Source organism: Schistocerca americana, chromosome 1, assembly GCF_021461395.2.
Source record: "Schistocerca americana isolate TAMUIC-IGC-003095 chromosome 1, iqSchAmer2.1, whole genome shotgun sequence".
In the NCBI taxonomy this organism is placed as follows: Eukaryota; Metazoa; Arthropoda; class Insecta; order Orthoptera; family Acrididae; genus Schistocerca; species Schistocerca americana.
Window position 1 is genome coordinate 171,292,420 of NC_060119.1, and position 20,243 is coordinate 171,312,662.

The following is a 20,243-nucleotide window of genomic DNA, read 5'->3' on the forward strand; positions in this document are numbered from 1 at the left end:
CTGCGCGCCTAGAACCGCTAGACCACCGCGGCCGGCTGGCAAATTCAACCAAATATGTCTAGCCTTCAAGAGTTCCTGGGCTGGTGACAAGGAAAAGAAAAGTAACGATAAACACAGAGGTTCAACGAAACCCACAGTAAGAAGACGATGCGGAAGGAAGGCAGTCTGTGCTGTCAGACCGTCTAATACTGCGCTGAAGCTTATGCAACATCTTACAGTGGCCAGATATAGATGCAATACGACATATTACGTACCTCTGACTCCTTCAGGTTTCAGCAAGGATCGTGGAACGGAAACTGCAACAGTAAACGAGAACATCAATCTACCATCCGAATGATACTGGAAAGAAATTCATAAAACAACAGTTCCAACTAAATTGTGCTAACAAAAGATCACCAAAACAGCCTGAATGTACCTTACTCGCTACGATATTCGATCTTAGTTATCACTGATTCGCATGAAGATATCTCCTTTCTCCCATCTAGCATGCTGAAACTTTCTGAAATGTGAAAACTTGAAGAACTCGATTGCAATTAGAACTGCTGTAAAGAAATCGTCGGGGTGTGATACAAGCCGGCTCGTGTTTACTGTCCGTTTTAACGAAATGCGCAGTGTTTGTTCGGTACTGATGTGTAACTTATTTACAGATGAATATCCAATTTTCCTTGAAATTGTTAAAATATCTGACCAAATTCGATTGCAACTCAGATAATAGGGATACACAGGTACACACTTTACACTCGCGCATGCTCTTAATCCGGTCCTCATCTACTTCGTAATGTAATGGATATGAGTGATACCTACCTCATCCTGTCTGCAGTCGCGCTTGCTGCCTCCCCATCACGAGCAGTATTTCCACCCTACTCTCCCACACCCTAGCTTTTTAGCACTGCGTCCTTACCCCCTTCTTTATCAGTGGCAGGCGATCTTCCGGCACTCATTGTACAAGTCAAAACCACTTCCATAGTTGCTCTTGCATAATCTTCTCCGACGACTTCGCATTTTCATTTTTCAGAATCACCGACTTTCGGATCCTATCCCTGGGGAGGTATTCAATTTGAGCTGCTAGTATCTGACATTTTGTTTGCTTCCTCACTACCTGATTCGCAGCAAAAGTTCAGTGTCAGGATTTAGGTAGATCTACGTGCAGCTGTCATGTCCCTGCATATCTCTACATTGTTGAGCAACTTCTCTTTGACTGCATTAAACAGACAGCTTACGCGCATGACTCTTTTCCCAATTTATAGACCGAGCGAGGTGGCGCAGTGGTTAGACACTGAACTCGCAATCGGGAAGACGACGGTTCAATCCCGCGTCCGGCCATCCTGATTTCGGTTTTCCGTGATTTCCCTAAATCACTCCAGGCAAATGCCGGGATGGTTCCTCTGAAAGGGCACGGCCGACTTCCTTCCCTATCCTTCCCTAATCCGATGAGACCGATGACCTCGCTGTCTGGTCTCCTTCCCCAAAACAACCCAACCCAACTCAACCCAATTTATACTTCCATCTTCGTATCTGCACTGATGGTTGAAACTAAGTACCTAAAATTACAAACCTGTTCTAATTGCTGCCATTCAGTTGTAGTGTATGCGTTTCTTTCCTGTTGTCTATAATTGCAGTTTTCGTTTTTATAACACTTACCTCCATTCCTTTTTTCTTTAACTCTTCTGCCCAGGCATGAGACATTTTTCTCAAGAAGCTTTCGACTGGTCTTCCTAGATGTGAATATGAAATCTTGAATCCTTCTCTTTGGGCGAATATTTGACATTTAAATACTGCACCAAACGGGCTACGACCAACTGTCACTCTCGTATAAAGGTGATACAGTAACAAATGGTCTACGTATGTTGCAGTGGATGGCCTAGGGGTTCTTTATCGTAGTGGTTTAGACTCGGAAAATTTCGCTGTAGAATAGGATGGAAGAAAAATGAGATTTTAAAGTCTCGTCGACGTCGAAGTCTTTGGAGACGGAGCACAAACTCGGATTGGAAATATAGGTGAAATAAATAGTTTAGGTCCTAGTCATAACATGTAAGCTTTCAGGTCCTGTCCAAAGGAACCATCCCTGCATTTACCTGAAGTGTTTTACGGAAACCACGGAAAACTTAAATCTGGATGGTAAGAAGGGTATATGAATCAGTATTCTAACTTTGTATGTATATGAAACGGCACTTGTCCGGAAAAATAATACATCAGCATCAAAGAGATGTGTTGTTTATAGTCGAATCATTATGTAGTTGCTGTGGAATGTTACCACTCGACTATTGTCAGTCTGGATGTTTACTAAAAGATATGGAGAATATTAAAAGAAAATTCCTCACTGGTCTGTTTGGTCAGTCTGAGGGCGCTACTAAAATACTCGGCGAACTATGATGGGTGAAGACACGAGAAAGCGATGTCATCGAGGACTGGCTCTGTCCCAAAATTCGATTGCCGTTCCAAGACGCAGATTGGCTTACTCTCGCTTTACCTCACGCATTGACCATCACGATGAAAGTGGAGAAATTCGGGTGTGTAAAGAGTGTACCGACAATATTCTTTACCGTCTATACGAATAGAACAGAGAGGAGGAGGAGGGAGGGATAATTTTGGTACTCTTTGTTCCTTCTGTTACACATTATAGGCTAGCCTTGTGATGTTGCACTTCTGCCAACAAGAAGAACCCAATAAAGATAATTCCATAGCGTGTGGCCTTGATAGCATGTGACTCAATCTACTTGCAGGTGCGAATGTAGCAGTCACTTAGAACATTGTTTAGTCGAAGATAAGGATGGGGATATACACTGAGGTGGCAAAAGTCATGGGATAGCGGTATGAACGTATACTGATGGTGGTAGTTTCCCGTACAGAAGGTATAAAAAAGCAGTGCATTGGCGGAACTGTCATTTGTACTCATGTGATCCATGTGAAAAAGTGTCCGGCATGATTACGACCGCACCACGGGAATTATCAGACTCTGAACGCGGAATGCCGGTTGGAGCTATGGAATCCAATATTCCGACATGAATAGTGTCAAGAGTGTGACAAGAGTACAAATTTTCAGGAATTCCCTATCACCATGGACAGCACATGGCTGACAGCCTTCACTAAACGACCGAGAGCAGCGGCGTTTGCGTAGAAGTGTCAGTGCTAACAGACAAGCAAAACTGCGTGAAATAATCACGGAAGTCAATGAGAGACGTATGAAGAATGTATCCGTTAGGACAGTGAGCGAAATTTGGCGTTAATGCGCTATGGTAGGAGACGATTGACGCGAGTGCCTTTGCTAGCAGCACATCACCTGCAGCGCCTCTTCTGGACTGGTGCCCATAATGGTTGGACCCTAGGCGACTGGAAAACCGTGACCTAGTCAGACGATTCCAGACCTGATGGCATGGTTCGAGTATGGCGGAGACCCTACGAAACCATGGACCCAAGTTGTGAACAAGGCACTGTGCTAGCTGGTGGTGGCTGCACAGTGGTGTAGGCTGTGTTTACATGGAATGGGCTGCGTCCTCTGGTCCTACTTTACCGATCATTGACTGGAAATGGTTATGTTCAGCAACTTATAGACCATTCGCAGCCATTCATGGAATTCATGTTCCACAAAAACGATGTCATTTCACCGAGTCCCAATTGTTCGTTAACAATTCTGGACAATTCGAGCGAATGATTTGGCCACTCAGATCGCCCGGCAGGTCCCAACGAAATTTATTGGACATCGAGTGGTCAGTTCGTATATAAAATCCTGTACCAGCAGCACTTTCACAACTATGGACTGCTATCGAAGCAGCATGGTTCAGTATTTCTGCAGGGCACTTCCAACGACTTTAGTCCATGCCACGACATGCTGCCGCACCACACCAGGCAGAAGGAGTTCCGCCCGATGTTAGGTATCCCGTGACATTTGTCACCTCAGTGTATACATAGTGTTACAAAACGATACCTACAAACTAGAAGGTGTTGTAGAGTGTCGTGAGGAACAGATTGAGAATGGGAACCAGTGTCCAGAAATGTCATCCATCGATGCTACCGAGTGTCGAAGTTATAGACATCGGCACCTGCGGCTAGGCCACCCTTCACACCCTTCAGGCAGCAAAAGTGACTTTGTACCATCCCTTAGGTAGTAAAAGTGACTTTGTATGCTGACGGACCATTGGCGGAACGCCTCTCAGCATTGTTCGTTATTCAGTGATCACGACTGATTGCCATGATCGCCAGTGAGGATCATGGAGCTAACTGCTGCGTAGACAGGTCTTCTCTTCTAAGAATGCGGCGCTCTGTTGCCTTGGTGGTTGATGGTTTCGATCAAGTGTTTCCGTTCACAGTTTATTTTTCTCCTATATACCGAAAACAATGATTTTAGAGGGTTCCAGGAGAAAAAGAAACTGCAGATGGAAACCTGAGTCTGAAACCGTCATCCGCCGACGCAACAGAACATGCGCCTGTCTGCGCAGCAGCTATCTCCACCTTCTCCGCTGGCGATCGTGGCTGTCAGTCGCAATCACTGAATAACAAACAACATTGCGAGACGTTCCGCCTGTGGACCCTCAGAATGCAGAGTCACGTTTGCTGCCGAAGGGCTGCCCTAACTCTGTAGCGTCGTTGGATGACGTTGCTGGGCACGAGTCCCTATCCTCAATTTGTTCCTTACGACACTCTACAACTCCTGGAAGATTTTCGGTATCGTTTTGTAACATATTGTAGTTGAACAGAAACGGCAGTACCACAACAAAACAATGAGAAGAGCCTAATTTCTACTCCTTGGTGCCATGTAGGAATTAAAATCCATGGAGAAGAAATAAAAACTTTGAGGTTCGCCGATGACATTGTAATTCCGTCAGAGACAGCAAAGGACCTGGAAGAGCAGGTGAACGCAATGGACAGTCTCTTGAAAGGAGGATATAAGATGAGCATCAACAAAAGCAAAACGAGGATAATGAAATGTAGACAAATTAAATCGGGTGATGCAGAGGGAACTAGATTAAGAAATGAGAGGCTTAAAGTAGTAAATGAGTTTTGCTATTTGGGGAGCAAAATAACTGATGATGGTCGAAGTAGAGAGGATATAAAACGTAGACTGGCAATGGCAAGGAAAGCGTTTCTGAAGAAAAGAAATTTCTTAACATCGAGTATACATTTAAGTGTCAGGAAGTCATTTCTGAAAGTATTTGTATGGAGTGTAACCTTGTATGGAAGTGAAACGTGGACAATAAATAGCTTAGACACGAAGAGAATAGAAGCTTTCGAAATGTAGTGCTACAGAAGAATGCTGAAGATTAGATGGGTAGATCACGTAATTAATGAGGAGGTATTGAATAGAATTGCGGAGAAGAGAAATTTGTGGCACAACTTGACCATAAGAAGGGATCGCTTGGTAGGACATATTCTGAGGCATCAAGGGATTATCAATTTAGTATTGGAGGGCAGAGTGGAGGGTAAAAATCGTAGAGGGAGAGCAAGGGATGAATACACTAAACAGATTCAGAAGGATGTAGGTTGCAGTAGGTACTGGGAGATGAAGAAGTTTGCACAGGATAGAGCAGAATGGAGAGCTGCATCAAACCAGTCTCTGGACTCAAGACCACCACAACAACAACAACATCAACAGTGCGATGTATTCTGCATTCAAGGTTTAAAAACAATAGAAAATAGATATTAATTACTGAAATCTGGAAGAAAGAGTACACTAGTGTTAAGTATCAAATTCACGCATTATCAAGCATCAATTAAAATAAAAATTACAAAACATAATCAAGAAGACCCCTGTAAGGTTGGGATGGGCGAGCTAGAGGGAAGCAACAATGGAGCACAATGGTGCATTATCTGCCCAATGGGCCATAGCATCCCGTCGTGTTTTGCCGACGGTGGCTGGGTGCTGTCCACGAGCTCCTCTGTGACGGATGTGGACGTTATGTACTGACTGATGCAAGACACCGACAAAAGTGAGGCTGAGTGACCCTGCTGTGTCCTACTTTAAAAAAATCGCGATCCCAGCAAGGAAACATCAGCTTTCCAAGGTAGGAATTATTTCCTGTTCCTCCTTAAATGGCTGTTTCTGCATAAATCTATGTCTATCGGACCAGTGAATTCCGAGGTAACACTCCAGATCTGTTAGGATGCCAGTCCTTGCCTGGTCCTGACCGCCAATTATATCCCAGGAATGTATCCCTCCACTCTTGGAGTTCTTCTTTCAACCAAGAAGCCTGAACGGTCACCACCGTCTTGTTACAGTTTGAAAGACGTTGCCTTGAAATTATCGTGGCCCAAAATCATTCCTGAACAACGGGAATAATTATGAATAATGTCCGGCTCACTCGCCTCCAGGGGACGCGCAAAAACTCTGGAGGCAGATTCTTTTATAATAATTTGTAGCTTAATCCTCTAATAAAGTCAAAGTGGTGTCACAGCCTTTTAGCTTTGTTGAGGGAAGGAAGAAATATTTGCTTTAAGGTGTCGTCGACGACTAGGTCATTAGAGACTGAACACGCGCTCGGACTGGTGAAAAATGAACAACGAATTCGGATGATACTTTCCTAAGGAACCTTCTTGACATTCGTCTTAAATGATTTAGAGAGACAACGGAACAACTAAATTTGGATTTCCTTACCGGGATCTCAACCATCGTCCTCCCGAAAGCGAGTCCAGTGTCTTACTCATGGGAACGTCGGTCGGTAGTCTAAGTTAGTTGTTGGACTAACAGATGTGAATTGTAAAGAAGGTATCATTGAGTTGGAAAACATTTAGTAGTACTTCCTGTTAGCACATCCTAAATTTGGGGTAGTTTTTCTTTAGAAAACACTAATTACTCCAGCTGGTGAGGAAATTGCAACGGACCTATACGATTTCCAGTATTACTAAAACGCTGTGTGCAAGTGTAACCAGAGACATCGTCAGTAATTGTTCTAGTAAGTTAATCTTTTACATGTCCCATGGGTCACTTTGCACGATATATCATAATGAAGTGGAACAATTCAATTCACGAAATATTAACAGAATCGGTAATTAATAGAAAGCAATATTCAGTTTAACAATGTAAATAAATATGTAATAGTTTTGCACAAGATGAGCTACTACTCTCTAAATAAAAATTATACTGAGAGTTGCCCAGAAAGACATTTTTATGCTTGTTCGAAATTTATCTTCGATATCTGCAGGCATTTAATGTTGTTGAGTTACTGAGTTACTGGTACCTATATTATTCAAACTTTCTTAGTTGAAGTTAATTTTAATGAAGAGTAATAGAGATCATATTTCTTCTAGTATTGTAATTATGGTGTCATTATTCATTCTGTATTCTAGTGAATTATTTGCAACAAATCCACGATGGGAAGTATGTTCTATTTTAAAAACTAACTACGTCTGAACAGGCCTCGGAAGGCCCGGTGGTACCGATCGACCGCCGTATCGTCCTCAGACGCTAGGCTTCACTGGATGCGGATACGGAGGGGCATGTGGGCAGCACGAGACTTTCGCGGCTGCTGTCAGTTTTCATGGACGGAGCCCCTACTTGCCATCAAGTAGTTCCTCAATTGGCCTAACAAGTCCTGAGTACACCCATCTTGCGAACAGCGCTTGGCAGACCGTACAGTCACCCACACAAGTGCTAGCCAAGTCCGACAGCACTTAACTTCGGTGGTCTGACGGGAACCGGTGTTATCACTTCTGCACGGCACTGGCTGTACGTACTATTATACTGCGTTTAAAACACCTAACTCCTCAAGCAGTTGTGTACAATTCGGTTGTGGGTGAGCAAAATGGTTCAAATGGCTCTAAGCGCTATGGGACTTAACTTCTGAGGTCATCAGTCCCCTAGAACTTAGAACTACTTAAACCTAACTAACCTAAGGACATCACACACATCCATGCCCGAGGCAGGATTCGAACCTGCAACCGTAGCGGTCAAGCGGTTCCAGACTGTAGCGCCTAAAACCGCTCGGCCAACCCAGCCGGCGTGGGTGAGTAACAGGGATTATTGTTATTGCACGCTTTTGTACAATGAAGACATTCTTACTTTCTTAGAGATGAGATCCCAAAAACAATAATGCGAAGTGGAAAGAAAACAACAGAATTCGGAACTTATTAAACGGAATTGTTTAAGAGTCTCTATACTGCATATTTTTCTAATTTAAACTCTCATCAATATGCACAACAATCTTTTTAAGCTTCGAACTCGCTTAGCAACTCTTCTTCATGCTTGAAAAATTATCGTATGTGTTGTACCGTTTCAAGTGCAGAATTTCATATACTATTTTTTCTTAAAATTAAGAGAAAAGACATATACAGAAAATCGGCTAATAATCGTTATTTGAAATTTCATCTTTTGTTATATGTCTTTTGGAACTGATTATAATATTTGTTTCGTCTGAAGAAACAGCTAATTCTGTTTGATGTGTAGTACATCGAAGATCATGAACATATATGAAAGACAGAAGAGGACCCAATATTGAATCTTGTGGAAATAACAGCAAGTATAGAAGATATTGGTGAGAGTGTGTTTACGGCGTTGTAGGGTATCGAGGATCCAGCGCAGCGAGTGGTCCACCGAGGTGAAGAGGGCGTTGCCCTTGGGGCAGGCGTCGTCGCTACTGGGAGGCCGTGGCGTCGGCGCCAAGACGCCCCTCAGCGTCCACCAGGCGCCGCGGTCCGGGGCCCGAGTCAGCATGGCCGAACCCTCGTTGCCTTGGCACACAGCAGCTGCAACAAGGAGGCACGCGGCAAAGCTGTCACCACAGGCTGCGCCTTCGAGAAATAAGTCCCGCTGCCACATAATATCCTTACAAGAAAAGCATACGCCCAGCGGGTCATCGATACTCCTCACCCTTCGCAGGGTTCTAGTACATACTTAGATGTCACAAATTCTGCTCTAGTGCGATGTGGTTCTCGAGAGTTGCCTAGAAACTGCGATTCAAAGTTCTCTGAACGTGTTACTTACCCTAAAAGAGCACCAGCTATCGAGCAGGGGCGTGAGCACGACTGACTAGGGCAGAAGACTATCTTTTTCTCCTGATCTTTCGTCAAATACTCATACGATGGTTCTTCAGTCACGGCAGAAGGTGCTGGTAAAGGTTACATTTCAAAAACTCTATAAGCGTATCTTTGCAGTGCAGTAACAAACGAACGTCGTAACATCCTGACCGGTTATGAATTCTATCACCTTTGGTACCGACACGAAGCAATCTGCAACATAGCAGGTATGGAGGCAGGCAACCCCGGCCCATTCCACGAACAGAGTTCACAACTGCTTTCTATTGATGCTCCAAAAGTAATGCCATTAAAGAGTACATTGTTGGAAGCATGTTTAACGCGGCGCAACTTCACACCAATACGGACACGAATTTGTTGTTGTTGTAGTCTTCAGTCCATAGACTGGTTTGATGCAGCTCTCCATGCTAGTCTATCCTGTGCAAGCTTCTTCATATCCGAGTAACTACTGCAACCTACATCCTTCTGAATCTGCTTAGTGTATTCATCTCTTGGTCTCCCTCTATGATTTTTACTCTCCACGCTTCCCTCCATCACTAAATTGGTCATCCCTTGATGCCGCAGAACGTGTCCTACTACCGATCCCTTCTTCTAGTCAAGTTGTGCCACAAATTCCTCTTCTCCCCGATTCTGTTCAGTACCTCCTCATTAGTTACGTGATCTACCCATGTAATCTTCAGCATTCTTCTGTAGCATCACATTTCGAAAGCTTCTATTCTCTTCTTGTCTAAAATATTGATAGTCCATGTTTCACGTCCACGCATGGCTACACTCCATACAAATACTTTTAGAAAAGACTTCCTGACACTGAAATCTATATTCCATGTTAACAAATTTCTCTTCTTCAGAAACGCTTTTCTTTTCATTGCTAGTCTACATTTTATATCCTCTCTACTTCGATAATCATCAGTTATTTTGCTCCCCAAATATCAGAACTCATCTATTACTTTAAGTGTCTCGTTTCCTAATCTAATTCCCATAGCATCACCTGATTTAATTAGACGACATTCCATTATCCTCGATTTGCTTTTGTTGATGTTCTTCTCATATCTGCCTTTGAAGACACTGTTCATTCCGTTCAATGCTTTTTCAGGTACCTTGCTGTCTCTGACAGAATTACAATGTCATCAGCAAACCTCAAAGTATTTTTTCTTATTCGTGGATTTTAATTCCTACTCAAAATTTTTCTTTTGTTTCCTTTACTGCTTGCTCAATATACATATTGAATAACATCGGGGATAGGCTACAACCCTGTCTCACTCTCTTCCCAACCGCTGCTTCCCTTTCATGCCCCTCGATTCTTACAACTGCCACCTGGTTCTTGCACAAATTGTAATTAGCCTTTCGTTCCCAGTATTTGACCCCTGCCACCTTCAGAATTTGAAAGAGAGTCAACCACTCAACCTTGTCAAAAGCTTTCTCTAAGTCTACTATTGCAAGACACGTAGGTCTGCCTTTCCTTAACCTATCTTCTAAGGTAAGTCGCGGGGTCGGTGGTGCCTCACGTGATCCAACATTTCTACGAAATCCAAACTGATCTTCCCCGAGGTCGGCTACTATCAGTTTTTACACTCGTCTGTAAAGAATTCACGTTAGTACTTTGCAGCTGTGACTTATTAAACTGACAGTTCGGTAATTTTCACATCTGTCAACACCTGCTTTCTTTGGGATTGGGATTATTATATTCTTCTTGAAGTCTGAGGGTATTTCGCCTGTCTCATACATCTTGCTCACCAGATGGTAGAGTTTTGTCAGGACTGGCTCTCCCAAGGCTGTCATTAGTTCTAATGGAATGTTGTCTACTCCGGGGTCCTTGTTTCGACTCAGGTCTTTCTGTGCTCTGTCAAACTCTTCACGCAATATCATATCTCCCATTTCATCTTCATCTAATCCTCTTCCATTTCCATAACATTGCCCTCAAGTACATCGCCCTTGTATAGACCCTCTATACAGGGTGTTACAAAAAGGTACGGCCAAACTTTCAGGAAACATTCCTCACACACAAAGAAAGAAAATATGTTATGAGGACATGTGTCCGGAAACGCTTACTTTCCATGTTAGAGCTAATTTTATTACTTCTCTTCAAGTCAAATTAATCATGGAATTGAAACATACAGCAACAGAACGTACCAGAGTGACTTCAAACACTGTGTTACAGGAAATGTTCAAAATGTCCTCCGTTAGCGAGGATACATGCATCCACCCTCCGTCGCATGGAATCCCTGATGCGCTGATGTAGCCCTGGAGAATGGCGTATTGTATCTCAGCCGTCCACAATACGAGCACGAAGAGTCTCTACATTTGGTACCGGGGTTGCGTAGACAAGAGCTTTCATATGCTCCCATAAATGAAAGTCAAGAGGGTTGTGGTCAGGAGAGCGTGGAGGCCATGGAATTGGTCCGCCTCTACCAATCCATCGGTCACCGAATCTGTTGTTGAGAAGCGTACGAACACTTCGACTGAAATGTGCAGGAGCTCCATCGCGCATGAACCACATGTTGTGTCGTACTTGTAAAGGCACATATTCTAGCAGCACAGGTAGAGTATCCCTTATGAAATCATGATAACGTGCTCCATTGAGCGTAGGTGGACGAAACTAAAATGAGCTCTAACATGGAAATTAAGCGTTTCCGGACACATATCCACATAACACCTTTTCTTTATTTGTGTGTGAGGAATGTTTCCTGAAAGTTTGGCCGTACCTTTTTGTAACACCCTGTATGCTCCTTCCAGCTTTCTGCTTTTCCTTCTTTGCTTAGAACTGGGCTTCCATCTGAGCTCCTGATATTCATACAAGTGGTTATCTTTTCTCCAAAGGACAAAGAAGGAAAAGTATGTTTTAATGCGGTTCAAATGGCTCTGAGCACTATGGGACTCAACTGCTGTGGTCATCAGTCCCCTAGAACTTAGAACTACCTAAACCTAACTAACCTAAGGACATCACACACATCCATGCCCGAGGCAGGATTCGAACCTGCGACCGTAGCAGTCGCGTGGTTCCGGACTGGAGCGCCTAGAACCGCACGGCCACCGAGGCCGGCTTTTAATACGGCTTACGTAGGAATTATACGTGCGTCCATTTTTGTAAACATTCTGTGTGGTTTGCGGACATCTACCGCTGTGGAAATCTGAGAGCACACACAGCGTTAACCAGCCCTTCCCGTGTGCCGACGGCTCTGTGTCTCATGAGGTTGGATTTCACGTGCGTGTCCACATCAGCGTTTATTTGCCTCGTCCAGTGTGAGGATAGATGTATCAGGTTGCGCTAACGCTGCCGCTCGACGGTTGTCGTTCTCGTGTGGTATTCAGCAGTTCGGAAAAAAAACTTTGAACCTCGATTTTTCGAAAATGCTTGAGAGGCGCATAGTACTAGAGTTAACGTTTTTTACTTCAAAACCTGGTACTACAAATGTCCTAAAGATGAGCAAATTTAGTGACCCTCTGAATTGAACGTATGCTTCTCTTTCTCGTCTCAAAAACAGTTCTCTTTGTTGTAGAAATAATGTTATCCGAAGTAATTTGCCGAGTGAGGTGGCGCAATGGTAAGGCTCCAGACTCTCATTCGGGAGGAGGGACGTTCCCATTCAGATTCAGATCTGCAGTGATTTCCATACGACCTTTAACAGAAATGCCCGGACATAGCCGATTTAAGGAACCACCTAGCTCAATCTGAGATTGTGCTCCGTCCCTAATGAGCACGACGTAGACGTCGACGAGGAGTAAGCCCCTCATCTTTCTTCCTACTGTAGTGATTTGAAGGAAGATGCAGCCGTTTACGGTTTAACGTTCTGTCAGTGAGGAGGCAGTCAGAGACGGGGTACAAACTCGAATTTAGCGAAGAGTGGAGAGGGAAATAAAACGCGTCCGTTTCAAAGGAACCATCCCGGCATTCATCTTCTTCGATGTAGGGGAACCGCGGAAACTTGAAACAGCCGATTTATTCTTTATGCAAATATGATGTGCCACCCTGCTTGGTCAAGGTAAAAACTGATTTCACCTGCCGGATGAGTTGAAAGCAGTGATGTCAAATACCATGTATAACAGTTTTGCGAGCTACGCAGTAAGAACCAAATGTCGTATGAGACTGTGTAACAGGAACTGCCGCAGACCCAATCAGATGGATGAGCTGCAGAAATACGGGACGTCAAAAAAAGGTATTCGATATTTTGAGAGATGGTAGGTTTTGACCAAAATAAGATAATAAAGTGCAATAAACATGACTAAAATGAATGCATTAGGACCTATAATACTTGTTCATAGTCGCTACTGCAAGCTTTTTCCTATGAGGAACGACTATGACGTCTCATGAACCAGATTAGGAGAACTATTAATTATTAAACATTTTTCCACGATATTAAGCAATTATATTTGTCATATGTAAAAGAAACTCAACTGAAATTCAAGTAATAATGCGATTTAAAGAAATCTATTATCTGTAACAAAAGTATTATTACTATCTTTGTTCTTTTTGGTACCGGCGTGAGACAAAAAGCGCATCTACATAATATGGTGTGTACATGGTTTATTAAAAAAAATGGTTCAAATGGCTCTGAACACTATGGGACTTAACTTCTCAGATCATCAGTCCCCTAGAACTTAGAACTACTTAAACCTAAATAACCTAAGGACATCACACACACCCATGCCCAAGGCAGGATTCGAACCTGCGACCGTAGCGGTCGCGCGGTTCGAGACTGTAGCGCCTAGAACCGCTTGGCCACACCGGCCGGCCATGTTTTATTATTTGAGCAATCAGCTCCAATATTTATCCAAAGTATTGCTGTTGTTAATTTTAACTGTAACCTGCACCACATATCCCGTTTGCTTGTCCCATCATTTTTAAAAGAATTTCAGATGCCGCGCCGACAGCAAGCTGAACATTGCTGGACGGCGACAATTGGCCGCCATTAAGCGGCAATTTCAAATTATCATAATTATTATCTTGTTCTTTCCACATGCGACGCTGGAGATCGGCGATAACGTTTATTTCATTTATGATCTATAGGAAACTGATATTTTAACGATTTATTTTAACGATTTTATTTTAACGATTTATGCGGGCGATTTATGTTACGTGCAATAGGACACAGAATTGGGCTGCACTAAGACGAAATTAAATCACACGTAGGTCCTTACGTATTGAAAATAATGAAATATGTTTTGTATGTGTGTATATAGCCTATAATGATTAACTGTTTTTGAGCACGGATTTATCTAAGTAACTTCGACAGGATCCCACACTACATTTTTGTGTCAGTAAAATATAAGAACAATTCGTGCCTTCGCATATCTTTGCAATGAAACCAAAATTAAATAATAAAAACCCACATTCTCATTACATTCAACAACATACACATTAATAGGTTATGTATTCACACATCAAAAAAAGTTTTGCATCGCCCCGGTTCCCAAAACTCCTGAAGATAGACGTTGACTGTGGATATTGTATCACAGACACAGTCCCTTTGACTGTTCAGAGATATCACTAAACCTGCCCAAAGATGTAAACAGCGATGCATGAGCAATGTCTATTAGATGGAGGGGGTCCGACAGCCGATCAGGTCCAGTCATTCCACCAGGAAGGAGGTACACGGCTCGTGTTGTTTGTAGTGCAACCATGCCTAGACCGTCAATACCGCGGTTAGATAGCGTCCGCATTGTTACTTTGTGCCAGGAGGGTTCTCAACAAGGGAAGTGCCCAGAAGTCTCGGAGTAGACCAAAGCGATGTTGCTGGGACATGGAGGAGATACAGAGAGACAGGAACTGTCGATGACATGTATCGATCAGGCCGCCCAAGGGCTACTACTGCAGTGGATGACCGCTACCTACGGATTATGGCTCGGAGGAACCCTGACAGCAATGCCGCCATATTGAATAGTGCTTTTCGGGCACCACAGCACATCGTGTTACGACTCAAACTGTGCGCAATAGGCTGCATGATGCGCAACTTCACTCCCGACGTCCATGGCGAGGTCCATCTTTGCAGCCACGACACCATGCTGCGCGGTACGGATGGACGCAACAACTTGCGGAATGCACCGCTCAGGATTTGCATCACGTTCTCTTCACTGATGAGTGTTGTCTATGCCTTCAACCAGACAATCGTCGGAGGCAACTCGGTCAGGCTGAAAGCCTTAGACACACTGTCCAGCGAGTGCAGCAAGGTGGACGTTCCCTGCTGTTATGGGGTGGTATTATGTGGGGCCGTCGTACGTCGCTGGTGGTCATGGAAGGTGCCGTAACGGCTGTACGACACGTGAATGCCATCCTCCGATCAATAGTGCAACCATATCGATAGCATAATGCCGAGGCATTCCTCTTCATGGACGACAATTCGCGCCTCCATCGTGCACATCTTGTAAATTTCCTTCAGAGTGACCAGCATGTTCTCCAGACATGAACCCTATCGAACACGCTTGGGATGGATTGAAAAGGGCTGTTACGGACGACGTGACCCACCAAGCACTCTGAGGGATCTACGCCGAATCGCCGTTGGGGAGTGGGACAATCTGGACCAACAGTGCCTTGATGAACTTGTGGATAGCATGCCACGACGAATACAGGCATGCATCAGTGCAAGAGGACATGCTACTGGGTATTGAGGTACTCGTGTTTACAGCAAACTGGACCACCATCACTGAAGGTCTGGCTGTATGGTGGTAGAAGATGCAATGTGTGGTTTTCATGAGCAATAAAACGGGTGGAAATGATGTTTATGTTGATCTCTATTCCAATTTTCTGTACCGGTTCCGGAACTCTCGGAACCGAGGGAATGCAAAATTTCTTTTGGTATTTTGAAAATCTGTGATAAGGTCGTATCGGGCCAAACTGCTGAGGCCATCGGCCTCTGTGCCTACTCGCTACTTAATCCAACTTAAACTAACTTGCACTATGGACAACACACAAACCCATGCCCGAGGAAGGACTCGAACCTCCTACGGGGAGAGCCGCACGGATCGTGACAAGGCGCCTCAGACCGTGTGTCTACCCGGCGCGGCTATACACACACACACACACACACACACACACACACACACACACACACACACACATAAAGCGGTGTTACTATAAACTGTATTTACAGTTCCCGGAGAGTGCAGCGCTAACATTAGTTCTAATGGAACCAGTTCGTGTTTTGATAAGATTGTTAATCTGCTTGCTGTTACATTGGTTCCATTTGCCAGACCATTCCAGAGGATCACGTCTGGCATAGCTCACGACCTATAGAAAGCTGTAAACAAATGAGAGTCAGTTCAGAGGTCGGAGGAAGCTAGCGGCATACCACCTTCAAAAGGACCATGCCTTGTAAAGGACTGATGTGGTCAACCCAAAGTTCTGATTGATGACTGATTTACTTTACTTTTAAAAGCGTTTAACAATCTTATCAAAACACGAACTGGTTCCATGAGAACTAATGTTTGCGTTTCACTCACCGAGAACTGTAAATACGGTTTATAGTAACACCGCTGCATGCTGTATCTATGGAGAATAACAAAGGAATGTGTCCTCATTTGTTTACTGCACTCTGTAGGTCGTTCGTAATAACAACGAGCCGGGAGAAGAAAAAAAAAATGTGTTTCACAGTAGCGAAGACGGACGTGCGCTAATACCTGTTAAACCGTGCACTTCGGAGTCCAAAGTTTTCTGGATTTCTTTTTGTTTTGTTTTCGTCCATACTACCACCTCTCACCAATTGGAATACTTTTTTCATCACCCTCCATAACAATTTTTGCAGCAGTTTACTGTACCAAATCAACATTCAGCCGTCTGCTTTGTCGTCCAAGCAGCATATGCTAGATCTGTTGACTGACGCACATCTCATCCATTACGAAAGACGTCAGCTTCTCACCAACGCACCACCTCGATCGGCTGTTCACGCAAGCGCGCTCACTTTTAGCGTTGATAGATGTTTGAAGGCTGCTAATGTATTTATGAAAAGGTACTCCTACTAACTCCTTGTTACTTACGTTTCTAATAATCATAACAGACAGCGCTGTTATCGAGGCTGCACACAGTAGCGCCGTCGCGTTGGTCATTGCAAGACTTGGGTTAGAGAGGTGGAGCTGGTGATAAGGCGCCGTCTTTGCAGTTAATTTAGAATTATTACTCTCACGCTTTTTTTAATTCGCTGCCATAATTGACTGTATAGACTTACCTTTCTTGTCGGTGGCGCAAAATTTGGCATCTGATAAGAATGTCTTGAAGTCTGGCTTTTCGACTAGACACTTGTCGGAATCTACGACGTTCACGTACAGCAGCTTCAGTGCAGAGTTTTCTGTAGGGCTGAAAGTCGCCACCTATAAGTGACAGAAATGTTTAACTCGCATGGGTGTCACATTAGCACAGTCTTACATGCATTACTACTCACTAGAAAAGCTTTCTCCTTGCTTATTTCTTCAAGTTTCTGAAGGAGTCTAATCGTCGTAGAACATATTGGTGAACATTATTTGGCAGCCCAAAAATCTGCAGCGCGTGTATAGTACAGAACAAATGGAGTCTTTCTCTTTGCCCTTAATTTCGTATTCTATTGAACCAGGGACCTAGAAACGACGAAGAGGCTTCGTCCCTGCCATAGCCCACAGTGGTACACAATCCCACAAAAGACTACAGCAGTCCACCCACCCCACCGCCATCCCACACTGAACCCAGGGTTATTGTGCGGTTCTGCCCCCAGTGGACACCCCCCCTACCTGCCCCCCCCCCCTACCTCCCCACCCCCCACCCCCTACCGGGAACGTCTCGCAGCAGACGAGTGTAACCCCAATGTTTGCGTGGTAGAGTAATTGTGGTGTACGCGTACATGGATAAAGTGTTTGATCAGCAATCGCTGACATAGTGTAATCTTTAATTTTAGGTTAATTAAGTAGGAACAGAAAAGATTTGACACAGAACTGCTCATACGTAAGGGACGATAAAAAAGTTTCCTTTCGAGCTTACCCCCTTACCTACACGTTGATTAGGAGGGCATAAAAAGCATAGTAGCACAAGCAAAGAAAACATTCACGGTCTGAAGAAGTATGCTAATATCAAGCATCAAGCTTAGTTTGAGAAAGAAATTTCTGGGAATGTGCGCTTGGAGCACAGCATTGCATGGCAATGAATCACGGCGTGTAGGAAAACAGGAGAAGAGAATAGGAGAATCGAAGCGATTCAAATCTGCTGCGTAGAACTATGTCGAGGATGAGGTGGTATACTAATACAAGGAATGAGTAGGTGCCCCAAGAATCAGCGACGAAAAGAGCCTATGGAGAACACTGACAAGAAAAAGGGACAGAATGACAGGACATGTGTTAAGACATAAGAGAATAATTTTTATGATGCAAGAGGGAGGTGCAGGTACAGACTCCGAGGGAAGATAGAGATTGGCGTACATCTAAAAAGTAATAAACTTTGGTTACAGGTGCTGCTCTGAGATGAAGAGATTGGCAAAGGAGAGGATTTCGTCGCGGGCCGCAGTAATCCACTCAGAGGAGTGATGACGCACCCCCGCCCCCGCCCCCCCACCCCCCACCCCCCTCCCCAAAAAAGGAAAATCGGCCCATTCTTTCCGGAACAGCGGCTTCCTTCCTCTGGGTATCTGAAATAGGTCCTAGCTTACAAAGTAATGAGATGACGAGCACAAAGGGCTGGTGAGGAAATGGCATGCTACAAAGAGTATTGATGATTTTCATTGTAGGCTAGAGGGAAGAATGATGGTTTCTGTGTGTGTGTGTGTGTGTGTGTGTGTGTGTGTGTGCGTGCGTGCGTGCGAGAGAAAGAGAGAGAGCTTACCACGGCAGGCACTCCGTCAGCTAGCGGCCGCTGGCTCGCCGTGTTGAGACACACGGCTGCCGCGCTGTCTCCCAGAACCGCCGGTACCTCCAGTTCCACGATCGCCAGGCCGCGTCCCCCCTCTTGTAACACGACGCGCGAGACCTGTCGGCACGAGGTGCTTTACATTTTCTAACATTACAGGTTTAGTCTTCGTACAGGGTGCTATAAAGATAACATAACCTTCAGGGAAAATAATTTTTTCATAATCCGGGGCGACAGACATAAATTATTTCTTTAAAGTCAGTGCCGCCATTAGACTGTTGTTTATTTACAGTGTTACATTTACACTTACACAATCATGATTTCGGCTTCCAAGTGCCATTATCAAGTGTTTTCTGAAAGCAGGTTAGAAAATAACAGTGAAATACATAACAAGTGATATAACCGTATAACAATCCATATTTGTAATGCTTACTCACAAGTGTTATAAATTGCCTAAGGTAACATACTGTAGTATTAAAATACACTATTAGAAACATTGTCTAAAAGTCGATATTTCTGGCAGAGCCTACTGCTTTGTTTCATTACTGAGTACACCATTCAAATTGTTTTGATGAAAGAAATTCCTGTTACAAGCAGGTGACCTTTTTATATTTTTTTCGTCCTTGGACTCAGTGTCCGGTAGGACAGGAAAGGCTAGGAACAATTTATTTTCTTTGGTGGTTGTTACATCTTTGCAGTACCTGTTTACCTTAGTATACAATGAAGTTGCCTGCTCATAACCATAAACAGTAACAAACCTTTCGATAATATTCGCTACATCCATAAATATAAAAGTCCAGCTAGTCATTGATGTTGTTTAGAGTACATTTTAGTAGTTAAATAAACAGTTTTGTACGTGAAATTAACACATGGTCAACTCTAAGTTGTGTAATTTTGCCTCAATTCAGACTTAATACAGTACAGTGCAATTACTTATTCTACTGACTCATTAATTAACCAGTGAGGTTGAAGCGATATTTATGTTGTATGTATCATCAGACATGTAAATCCTGTTATATGTGTTGGAACATTACTTAGGAATAAGTACAAATAACACAGGTATGTGAAACATGTAATGTACATAAAAGCATTCAAGCAAATAAAAGAATCAAAAAATTTCATGTTAAACAACACTTTTAAATTTAACATGATATATAGAAAGTGGAGATATCGTAGTATTTGTTAATGGTTGATGAGATACAATTACAAACGTGAGTGCACTGTGGTATTGATACATATGGCTGTAAGCTTGGTGCTATAAATCTTATTTACATGTTATAGTAGTGACATCTTATTTATATGACGTAAAGATGACATAGTAATGTTAACAACTCAATCAGCTACCACATATGAAAGCCCAAAGTGCGTTGATTCCTATTTCTTAACAACAAAGACAAATGTAACGTTATTGATCGTAATTACTTCTTAGAAAGGTAATAAACAACTGAGAAGAAACAGAAGGTCTAGAATACTATAAGATTGT

The 20,243-nt window shown here is 43.5% G+C and overlaps 1 protein-coding gene across 1 annotated transcript in view; it reads right to left on the minus strand.

Annotated features, from left to right (window-relative positions):
• Nucleotides 1-246: 246 nt before the first annotated feature.
• LOC124613163 overlaps nt 247-20,243 on the minus strand; it is a 113,254-nt gene continuing 93,257 nt past the window's right edge. The window contains exons 9-12 of the mRNA XM_047141832.1: nt 18,737-18,880; nt 17,121-17,262; nt 8,482-8,676; nt 247-296 (exon numbers count right to left, since the gene is read on the minus strand). Of these exons, the coding sequence (XP_046997788.1) occupies nt 247-296; nt 8,482-8,676; nt 17,121-17,262; nt 18,737-18,880 (531 nt within the window). The remainder of the gene's footprint in view (nt 297-8,481; nt 8,677-17,120; nt 17,263-18,736; nt 18,881-20,243) is intronic.